This window comes from Copadichromis virginalis, linkage group LG15, assembly GCF_057382275.1.
Source record: "Copadichromis virginalis isolate Kocher_CV1m ecotype Utaka linkage group LG15, C_Virginalis_male_GT1.1, whole genome shotgun sequence".
NCBI lineage: Eukaryota > Metazoa > Chordata > Actinopteri > Cichliformes > Cichlidae > Copadichromis > Copadichromis virginalis.
This window is the reverse complement of record NC_140632.1, coordinates 6059638-6071261: the sequence shown is the minus strand read 5'-3', so window position 1 is coordinate 6071261 and position 11624 is coordinate 6059638. Positions and strand designations below refer to the sequence as shown.

At 40.7% G+C, this 11624-nt stretch overlaps 2 protein-coding genes across 3 annotated transcripts in view; one reads left to right on the top strand and one right to left on the bottom strand.

Moving 5' to 3' along the window:
- The window catches only part of ino80 (INO80 complex ATPase subunit), a 38628-nt gene extending 35425 nt beyond the window's left edge, over positions 1-3203 (top strand). For both annotated transcript variants that reach the window (XM_085431504.1, XM_085431503.1), the window contains exons 36-37: positions 773-988; positions 1634-3203. In XM_085431504.1, coding sequence (XP_085287630.1) covers positions 773-988; positions 1634-1842 — 425 coding nt within the window. In that variant the 3' untranslated portion in view covers positions 1843-3203. The remainder of the gene's footprint in view (positions 1-772; positions 989-1633) is intronic.
- A 2496-nt stretch (positions 3204-5699) lies between these two features.
- On the bottom strand, positions 5700-7394 carry chac1 (ChaC, cation transport regulator homolog 1 (E. coli)). The gene is made up of 3 exons (XM_085431502.1): positions 6735-7394; positions 6561-6596; positions 5700-6448 (listed from the first exon to the last, which is right to left on the bottom strand). Exons 1-3 carry the CDS (start codon positions 6903-6905, stop codon positions 6065-6067), a joined length of 591 nt encoding a protein of 196 aa, XP_085287628.1. The 5' UTR covers positions 6906-7394; the 3' UTR covers positions 5700-6064.
- Between the last annotated feature and the right edge of the window lie 4230 nt (positions 7395-11624).

Genomic DNA, 11624 nt, shown 5'->3' with positions numbered 1-11624 from the left:
CATGGTGAATGTTTTTTCCTTTTATCTTCACTTTGGAATTTTTGCGGCAAGATAATCTCTCCTAAATCCATACTTCTTCGTTAAAACCTGTTGGGAATTTTTGCTGCCATGCTAAGAGGTGCTTGCCAGCAAGATTATTGATGCGCAGTGATAACCAGAGCCAGCAAGCTGGGAGAAAGTTGGTTCCTTCAGAGATGTAGATGATGTTTAAATGAAAGGTTTGGAAGATGAGATGGAAAGCAAAGAATCAAGAATCAACTGGTGAACTTGAAAATGGGAAAGGAAAGAAGAGTGAAATTTAGACCTGAAGGTCGGGGGAAGCGTGGGGAATTTTATGAAAGGTTTTCATGTGTGCTTTGGTGTTAGTGATAGAGTAGGGCCTTTTTCCCCACATAGGGAGGTTGTAATCCAGAGTATTTGGAGTGAAACGTGTAGAGAAATGCAGGCCAGTGGTGGGATGTGGGGAGTCAGAGAGGGAGAAGACAAGGTACTGGAGGATTAGGTACATCACCACTCTGGCTCTGATTGTGCAAACAGTATGGAAAATGAGAAGAGTGTTCCTTTTTTTGCTTGAGCCAGCACTTACAGTAATGATGAGCCGTGATTAATGTGCAATTGCGCTTAAATGTTGCAGAGAAATGACCACAGTAGACTCTGAAAGTGTCTGAGTGTCTGAGTGTCTCTGACAGTGATGTTGATTCCCGCCTGACTGTAAAATACTGAAGAGTTTTTTTTTTTACTATTTTTTCCTTTTATTGCCTGTGGTGTTCAGGTGTTTCAGCCTCGGACACAATCAGTCCAGGCAGAGGCAGGTCCGGGCGGAGTCGTGGGCGGCCTAAAGGCTCTGGAGGCGGTGCCAAGACTGGAGGGAAAGGACGCGGGCGTAAGTCAACTGCAGGTAGTGCAGCAGCAATGGCAGGAGCGATGGCAGGCGCGGCAGCTGCTTCGGCAGCAGCTTATGCTGCTTATGGCTACAGTGTTTCGAAAGGTATGTAAATATTGTACGGATCTTTATGCACAGGCACTGGCTGTCCAGAAATCAAAAAGAATATGTGTGCTTTGTTTACCTGTCAATGCATTTCTTGGACAAATGTTCTTAAGGACTGTTGATGTCACAACAAACATGCTTGTTCTGTTTCTCATGTTCATACATCCATATTTTCAAATGAGCACTCTTAACTCAAGAGTAACTCAGTTTTTTAAAAAATATTGTTTTAAAATCTGTCCTTTTCCCTGCAAGCTAAACGTCTACTACCCATGCACAACGTTACAGCTTCACCAATGTTTCAAGCCAGAGTGCTGACCTGTCATCTCTTTTCAAGCCACAATGAATGCACTGAATGAATACCTTACTGGTTCCTGTTATGGATACATTAAGCCAAAAGAAAGTAACAAAGGAGAAGATTGTTAGAGTCCATAATCATTCCACATTCCAATCAGTGCCACACAGTTGACACTGTTATGAACTTCTCCCAGAGATGTCTAATCGAGACTTTTTTTTTTCGGTTTTTTGAGGCCGATGTATTTTGTTGTGGTATCACTGCAAAAAAACAAACACAAGCCAGTTATGTCCTACTGAACTGGCTGTTTGAACATGATAAATAACCTCATCCTTTCCTGTCCCTAATTTCAGCGGGCCTCTCTGCATCCAGCCCTCTGCAGACCTCCCTGGGCCGGTCTGGTACCAGTCCTGCCTTTAGCCTCAGCAGAAGCTCCTCCCCCCAGACCAAAGGAGGCACCTCCACGCCGAGCCCCCACAAACAGCTGGCCCACAGCCACCACCACAGCAGCCACGGAGCAGTCAGGAAAGGAAAGGGTCCTGGCGGTCCTGGGGCTCGATGATACATGTGTACGCATATTCGTATTAATATGCCCTGACAGATAACTGACCTGCTCTTCACTGTGATTCCCAGAGATACCCCCCGCCCCCTCCCCGCCCACCTAAACTAATAAACAAGAGTATTTATAGTAACTGAGGCTCACTACCTGGAGGACCACGCTCTCCCTTCTGGCTCAGCAACTAAATAGAAGCTAGAGTAACCACAACAATTTAAAGGTACAGCCTCAACCAGCCTCTGCATTAGTTCATTTATATTCATTTAGTTTTTTTTTTTTTTTTTTTTTTTTGTCCAGAGCAGTGGACAAAAACACTGCCTTGAGCATTTTAATTTGAATTTTGACAGAAGTATTTCTAAGTGCTTTTTTGAGAAGACAAGCTGTATTCTACTATTGACGACAGGAAACCCAAAGGCGTGTAGCTCAAAGGGCTTTTCAGATCCTTGGATTTGCCCGGGTAGCGAGAAAAAGGAGTTCCTGTCAAATGCACTGAGCCACGTCTTCCCTTATTTTTTATTTTTAATTGTTATTTTATTTAGATTTTTGTTCTGTGTTACTGATTCTCCTACATGCACATTTGGTTATTTAATTGTTCTGTAGATATGTTCAGCGCAAAGCTGGTGGACAAGTCTGCATTTTACAAAGCTTAATGTGAACCCACCATACCAAACAGCTTTTGTACTAAAGCTCCTATTTTTGTAATGAAAGATGTACTGAAACCAACAGGCAGGCAGGTAAAACTGTATCCATAAAATGTGTTCATGTATAGGTGGAAATGGAAAATTTCTGATTATTTTTTGTGTCCAATGGGGAAAATAATGTAAAAACAAAAAAAGAAAGAAAAGGTCTACTAAAATAAGGGGTACTGATTGATAGAGCAATGCTGCTAATGTTAAACGTATGAATCGATTCACATTTATTTTGGTTGTTTTAAGTTATTTAAGTTAAAAACAGGCGATTCACAAAAATTGCGGAAAAATCTTCACCTGTAAACTGTAAATTGCGAATTCTAGAGCCATTTTTTTTTCTTACTTTTTCCAAAATTGTTTTCTGTGATGACAAATCTGTGGTTCTCTTTGATGTCATTCATGTTTCAGAAACAAAAAACAGGAAAAAAAAAAAGGTGTGCACCAGTGTCCTGAGTTGAGCACTACATCTGTTCTAATGGGTTTGTTTTTGTGTTTATAGCGTGAATAAAATGCAATGTTCTATATCGATTGTACATAATGATGAATGAAAGCGACATTTCCTCTGGCTTTTTCTCTCATTTGCCTGACTATTTTTATAAGTCACATGTACATATGAAGAAATGCATCTGTCATTTTACTAACAGGAGTCAACTGAAAATAAAAGATGGCGAAATCTGAGCAGTTTGATTCTGCTGCTTGTTTGTTTGTTGGTTTTTACATTAGCACTGTCCTGGGTTTGAACCCATTGCTTCACGAGGGTTAACTCACTGTATGATATCCTGGAAAAATATAAATAGGCTGTAAGGTAAAAAATGATAACTATCAATATTAATTGATATTAATTAATTATCACAGTTATATTAAAGTGGTCACCAAGTGAAACTTTATAAAAAGTACACACTCTTATGTAAAAAGCCCTTTTTTTTCTCCATTTTTTTTAATTTTTTATTTTTGCTTGCTTACTTGCTTCAAACCCACCAGCCAGCCGTGGCTCTTCTGTTTGGAGTTTGCATGTTCTCTCCAGGTACCCTGGCTTCCTCCAGCAATCCAAAGACATCCATGTTACATTAATTGGCGATTCTAAATAGATTTTAACTATGAATGTGACCGTGAAAGGATGCCTTTCTCTGTGTTAGCCATGTGACCCGTCCAGAGTGTACCCTGCCTCTCAATCTATGAGGCTGTTGTGGACTTCAGGTCTGCAACAGTGGAGGGAATCTGCACTGGCAAAGAAAAGAAATGGAATAAAGGACCAAGAATGTAATAATTCTGCTTGTAGAAGTACTAGGTTTAAAAAGTACAGCTGAATGGGGGCTTAATGAGATTTGGAAGGCCACAAATTTCATAAAAGCTTCATATTACTTAATATCTTCCACAAATGGGTGGTCACATATTAGTAGACTACTGCCAGGTGGAAACATCACTTTGCCAGCTGAGAAACATGCCTTGCCATCTCTCAGAAAACTAAAACATCTGTGTGCAGCACAACAGTGATAGAACACTGACATCTTCATGTCAGTTTCTCAGTAGTTGCACGCTTTATTTCCCTCGTGGCTATAGATACAAACAATATTCATTTCAGCCCTTTATTTAAATATAACATCTGAAGCTCAGAAACAGCAGTTTCTGTTATCACACAAATGTTTTCTCACCTGTGGCTTTTTCTTAAAACCATTTTGTTTGGCACCCCTCTTGTTATGTCTCTGCTTGTTTACCCTTGTAAGGTTCTCTGTATTCTTCCTTCAGCCAGAAAGTGATTTTACGGCATCTCCTGACAATCCCACAATCATAGATTCATAAACTCACCAAAACCCCTGGAAACTGGGACTTCAGAGACCAGAAACCAAAATTCACATGTTTTTGATTTAAAAAAAAGATAAAGGTACGATTAACAACTCTACAGAGAAAAACTAAACTTTATACCTGTAATCTCATTAGTAAGACATCCTTATACAGCCAAGGGTCACATTCAACCCTAATTTAATGGGTGGTCCTTACAGCAATCTTAAAATTACATTTAATCTATTCTACTGTAGTCGTTCCAAGAAATTAGATCTCTGTTGCTCAGAATAATAGGCAGACCTCGCCATGGGCAGTTTTTGTTGGAGTAACTATTAAAGAAGTCGACTGTATAAAGATTGCCAAATGTAGGGTTTTTTTGTGCTACAGGGAGCTTTGAGCTTCGTTGCACTGGGAGGGAAACGTCTATCTCAGAGATAAGATATTCAAAACCTCTGGCACTTAAAATAGAAACTATCTGTAAGGTCTGTTTATGAAAAATCATTTGGAAGAACTTAGCCTTGATGTAAGGAAATGACAGAAAAACAACCCATTTGAGAGGCGATCAAACTGACAAAGATGCACCTGAGACCCATGTCGCCGTTTTCATGTCACCCTGCTGAGATTTCATCTCAGTGAACGCATCTGCAGTGTGTTCTTCCTGGTGCACTCTTGACACGACCACGGGGCAGACTTGTAAACACAGGACTTCCAGGTCTGGACTTGTTCCCGGTCAGCAGTTATATAAGCCTTTTCACCTAGATAGACTCTTGGACTTGAATCACATCCAGGGTACAAGCTGCTCCGGCCAATGTTTGGGTGTGTCTGACGTATGTTTGTATATGTGCACTCAGGAGACCTGTTCAAAAAGCTTTACTGACTTCTTAGAACATTGCTGTTGAGTTAGTCTGCAAACCAGATGTGAACCAGCACGTCTGTTTTTTGTTTTTATTCCAAGAGCATGTCAGAAAAGCTGCTTCTTGGCAAGAGAAGACCCTCATGGTCTGTGTTCTTATGACATGCACACAAACACCTTGAAAGCCTCCCTCACCACAGGTTATTAGCTGGTGTGAAAAAGTTCTGTCAGCTGGTTCAATTGCAATCTTCACACTGAGTGCTTAGTGTTTTTGTTTTTAAACAGGAGGGGGGAACCCCACAAAATACTCCTTGGGAAAATGCAGTACAGAAACATTTTCTCCTTTAGTGTACTTTATTATAGGATTTCTGGTTAAATCAGTTCTCTAGAATACATCTCTTTGCTGTGCACTCATTAAACTGCCACTTTTGATACCTCCAGATTTTCCTGACCAAGAACAGAGCCTTTTTCTTTTAAATGAGCCACAGCTCATTTAAACAAACAGTTTCTGTTGCAGCAATAACACACAAAAACAGTCATTTTCCACTTTTTTAAATTGGTATTTATTTTACTTGACACTCAGTTGTCACAAGCAACTTTTCAGAGTCAGATTTATTCTTTGACACATCAACGCACTCAACCACGAGCGACAGCAGTACCTTCTGAATTGGACGGAAGTTGCACCGTACAAATCAAAACAGTTAGTGAAGAAAAACAGTGTTTACAGTGAACATTGTAGGGATTGTATTAAGCTACCCTTCTTTTTTTCCACTTTTTCAAGTACAATGGATGGTGATGAGGACGTGAAGCTACAGAATGTAAAACACAGGTAGAACATGGCAGATCAAAGCCTCATGTGTAGTGTATTCTTTCCATTACATGCTAGTGAAACAAAGGGTACGAGCTACTGTGCTGCTAACAGGTAAGACACCATGGTCAATGCTGTGGCCTCGATGGAGAACAGGTGATGGTCCTCCACATGTGGGCAACTGCTCCTCATGAACTCCGCAAGCCGGAGCAGGTACTCCAAGTTGTGGCCCGTCTTCCCTCTGGACATTGCGATCTGGGCACCGATCTCCTCCGAGGTGGCCGGGCCCAGGTAGAGAGGGTTGTCGGAGGTGGCAATGTAAACCAGCGCCTGAACCGGAGGCTGGTCATTCCCCTCAGGGAAGAAATCCACCATTTTGGTCATGTAGCCTCCGCAGACCGTCTCTCGCACATTCAGGTACTTCAGGGACTCCTCCAGCTGTGAGCCTGCCACCTCAAACGCCACACCCCAAGTAGTCTCCTGTGGAGGAAGATGAAAACATATTAAGTCATCATTCAATTAACTGATGTAGACTGGAAACTCCACTGCACTTTCTACTGTAAACCAATAGGAAGCAGAAAGTTCCACTTACGTCATCATCTTCGATCAGCGTCACCACTCTTCCGGGCTGCAGAGAAGAAGAAAAAAATAAATCACGTCACGGACAACGCCTGATGCAGTGTGAGCCCAGCTGTTCAACATATCATGCCACCCTAAGCAATCTAATGATGTTCCCGTTAACAAGTAAACATATGCCCCATCTTACCAACTCATCGTTCCCACGATGGAAGTTGTCTCCGTGCCAGAAGCGTCTCTTGTAGCCTTGAATGTAACCGACCTTGCTCCTCTGATATTTGAAGTCAGGCTTCCACACCAGCGACCCGTACCCGAAAATCCACAGGCTGGTCTTCCCGGCGATGATATCTTGAGGCTTCATTGTTTTTGGATCGTTAGTTTTGACGACGTTCAAATGAATGAATGGATCTTTTTTCCTGAATGATTTGTTTTAAACCAGCTAAGATGACTAGCTAGCTAGCGTTAGCTTCCGTCGGTCCAGGAGCAGAGGCACCGGTTGGCTCGCAGGTATACCGCGGACGGTATTTGAGCCCAACTGCTTGGCAGTTGCGAAGATGGAATTTCGCTGTTTGTTTTGCCTTGCACTGTGCATTGCCATTGCATTAGGGATGCCGCATTATGCCTTAAAAATCCATGGCAGCCGCTTTGGCCCTTAGCTCAATGTCGAAAAAAGACAAAACCCGCTTTTGCCAGCTGCTTGCCGGCTGGTGATGGTTGGCTTTAAAAAAAAAACCGAATTAAAAGATCGAGGATTTACAGATGTTACCGCGTTTAACGCCCAGATGGTATTAATATACCCGCCAAGATGTATCTGTCTGTCTGACGCGTTTCTTCGATAACATGGCGAAGCAGGGATCTTACTTTTATAGAGTCCGCAGGACGTAGGCGGGTCCTCTCCTACCGTTTAACACCAATCATATTTAAAGGGGCGTTACCAAATTACCCCGTTTGCCCAAACAGATTTCGGTGCGCCAAATAGGGCGGGACTAGGAAACAAATTCGTTACACTATTGGTTAAAAATGACTTGCCCGGCATTGCCATCTTTTAACGCGATTGCTCGATGAACTGTCACTCAAAACAAATAACTCTGTGATTGCTCCAATGCGTTGTCACTCTCTTCACAAGCTTTAGCGATTCATACGGCTGATGCAACTTCCCAAAGCGTTTCAGGGCCTCAGCAGGAACCAAGCAACATACCAAGGCATTGCATCAGATGTTCCTATGGGAGATTCCCTATAGGAATCGTTTTATTTAACCACGTAAAAAGAGCACATAAACAACTGCTTCACTTTGATACAAACCACAAATAAATTATTCTAACTGAAAGATATGACTTTACACAGGAGAGATGGAAACCACATCTGGTATAGCAGGGAGTTACACAGGACCTTATATGGATGTACATGTGTAAGAGAGAAAACATATGATTTATTTATTCTACTCAAAAAGTCAGAGTTCCTGACTTCACTTTGTGGCATCCTGGAAAAATACAGTCACTTAAGCTGCAAATGAACCAATTATTAGTATCACTATTATATTGATTAAATGATCACAGTTACTTTCAAGTGGTCATTAATTCAAAGTTTACAAAAAGCACACAGGTTATGTTATGTAAACTAGGTATGTATTAGTCTTTTCTTTTTCTTTTTCTCTTTTCAATTTTTGATAATACATAAGCAGTGTGTCACTGTGGGGTGAACTGATGGTGGCTAAAATTAAAATAAAGAAAAATCATATGTATATATATATATATATATATATATATATATATATATATATATATATATATATATATATATATATATATATATATATATATATATATGAATTAATAGGATTTACTTATTTACTTACTTACATACTTATTCTTCTGTGTTCCTGGGTTCAAATCCACCAACTAGCTGTGGCTTTTCTGTGTGGAGTTTGCATGTTCTCCTTCTGCTTGTGTGGGCTCTACTCCGACTTCCTATTACAGTCCAAAAATGATCATGTTAGATTCCAAATTTTGCTGTAGGTGTGTATGTATGCCTAAAAGGTTGTCTGTCTCCCTGTGTTAGCGCTGCAGTGGACTGGCAACCTGTCCAGGGTGTATCTAGGGTGTATTTCACCCTAGATAGGCTTTAGCCCAAGTCGAGCCTTCAAAAAGGAAGTGGGCCATTCACTGGATAACTTCACTGTGGCTACGTTCATCTTTTCAAGTCAGTCTTTGCATGCATTATGTATCTAATTGGGACCCATTACGACACCATAACATGTTAATTTGAGCTTTGATTCTCTTTCTGTCTGTGTAGGTACAGCAGGTGATTGTAGGTTACAATCACCAAAAAGCCTACTAGCTTAAACTCCAAAATGTAACCAGATTCAATGCTTTTCTTGCAGTTATACTCAGGAAGCATAATCTTTCTGAATTATTTAAACACAGGTTCCCTCATATATATTGTAATAATCAAGTGTGTTTTCTTTGGATTTCCTGCAAAATAATAGCATGTATGGGTTTCTACTTCATGTAAGATTTAAAATGCATTTGAAACCCTGTTAAAAAAGATAAGAAAGAAAATGGCAAAGTGCCAACACAGCTAAAACATGGAACTCAGTCAAGACAAAATAAAAGACATGGGATGGACAGAAAGATCCAGCCTCAGATCTGATCAAACGCACAAAAATGCTCACCACTCTTGTTAGATCTGATATACAGTTATAGCAGAGGCTCATCTGTGCTCAATACATAGATTATCTATAAATAGCTGGCATTACCTGTCTTGATAAGAGGCCAGGCCAGTATCAGCTCTTCATAAATCTAAAGCTACTGCATGCACGAGCTTCCAGCCCATTGTGCCTTCATGTCCATCCGCTTCTCAAGCTCTCTGCTACATTATCTCGTGTTGCTCTCACCACAGCCTGCTAAGGACTTCAGTGGCACCCACTTCTCCGATGTTTGCACACGTCCGTTTATCATACATTCATTTGTCTTTGCCTTCAAACCAATCTAAGATCATCATTCAAGCCTCATGCTGACACAGTCTACATGTTTAATTAGTCCTGATATCCTAGTAAAACCTCCCGACCCCTATTTTTTCCCCGCACATATATGCAGTGACTCAGGGTATGCATTCTTCTACTAATGTTAGATAAAAGGTTAGGGGGTAATTAGGACAGATGATTTGGATCTAAAAGTAAACTATGAAGGAATTATGATCAGTGCATGTTTATCTTAGATGAGGGTGTGTGTTAATAAACTGTACAGTGTGTTTGACTGGTTTACATTTTGATTAAAGGTCGGTTGTAGATCAAGTAAAAGCAGATCTGCTTATTGCTCTAGAAGTGTGGCATTTAAGTTAAACATAAGGGTTCCTGCAGGTTTTATGTTGGCATGTACTGATCCCCTGTTTCCTGTGTGTGGGGGTGTGGGGTGTGTGTGTGTGTGTGTGTGTGTGTGTGTGTGTGTGTGTGTGTGTGGGGGGGGGGGGTTCTTACTGACACCTAGTGTTAAATAATGAGACAGCTATAATAGCAGGGCAAGGACAGTAGTGCTGCTCCATACTGCAAATCTGATGTTAAGTAAATACAGGGCCAGCATTGCAGATACCAGTACCAGTACAGATACAGATGCTGATAAGTATAACCGAGAAAGGCAGCTTAAGTGGGGGAGAGTGTGTGTCAGTGTGTGTCACTATTTATGAGCTGAGTCATCATCAATTTGTTAACTTCTTAACACATTTTAATAACTACTAAATCACTGTGGTGCTTTTTACTTTGCATAGTACTCAGTTAACACAGTAAAACACATCTTTCAGCTTTTGAAACTGTATTTTGAAACTGTTTTTGGAGACCCTGAATGTACATATGTCTGTCTCTAAAGCACTTTGCGTCAGCTTCTGTTGTTTAAATGTGCTGTAGGCTATAACTAGAATAAACGTGATGTTTGAACAGAAAAAGTTTTAGACATTTTTCATAGTGCAACAAAGTATCAATCTTATCCGGTTGTTCAGTCTAACGTCACTAGCCGTGTCTGGGTCTAAACTCCACTGCAGGTCCATATATCAAACGATCACTATGGCATTACTGAGAGTTGAAAAACTGTCTAAAGTCTTTCATCTTTAATAAAATGATCAGCGTTCTGCTCTACCAGGTGTAACAATTGAGTTTAACATCCAGGCATCCATGAAAACCGAATTTATGACATTTAACGGAGTTAGAAGTTAGCAAGGAGTTAGCTCGCTAGCTTCTATCTAAATACAATATAGCATGTCCTGACTGCGGGGTTTTGGAAACAAATTAAAACGTACAGCTCTGTTATCACTTCCAACATAAATGAAGACAGAAAACTAAACAGCAGTGACGTTTGTAGGGTTACTGAAGTTGGGCTAGCTGGTATATAATGATGTGCTACGTGACCGCTAGCGACACAGCTATGTTAGCATAATATAAACAAGCTAACTTTTTTTCCACTCGATAAAAGTTAATGTGAGTGTTCTCGGTGGTCAGGAACAAATGTAATCGCATGGCAGGATGCTGTAAAAGGACCAAACTTCAGCCAGGAGAACAACTGAGATAATCCATCCACAATACGAGGTTAGTCATTCATATACTGCTGCATGGGCTGGGCTGTAGTTACATCCTAGGGTTTTAAAAACTGAGCTTAAATAAATGATTAGCGGTAATAAAAGCCGAGGGAGGTCAACAGTGATCACTGACTGTTTTAGGAGCTTTTTGAGATCAAATAGAAGAAAATACATAACATTAAACATGTTAACAACACAAAAGCCATATTAAACGCACACTACTTTAGACCCGGAAGTAGGATTCGTCGCGTCATCACTGAACAACCGGATTGTGCTAGTATTGATCCAATACAAATACCGATACCAGGGTTGGTATCGATACTATCAATATTTGGATCAGGCTCACCTCAACAGGGCAGGGCAAGGACACATAGGCCAACAATAACAAACTCATGCTGTTTGAAGCCACTTAAGGATTTTAACAAACCACAAGAGCTCCAGCTATAAAAAGAAAGACAACCTGCAACTTTCAACTCCTGATTGGCACTTTCAACATCTGCTTTGCTCACACATCAAT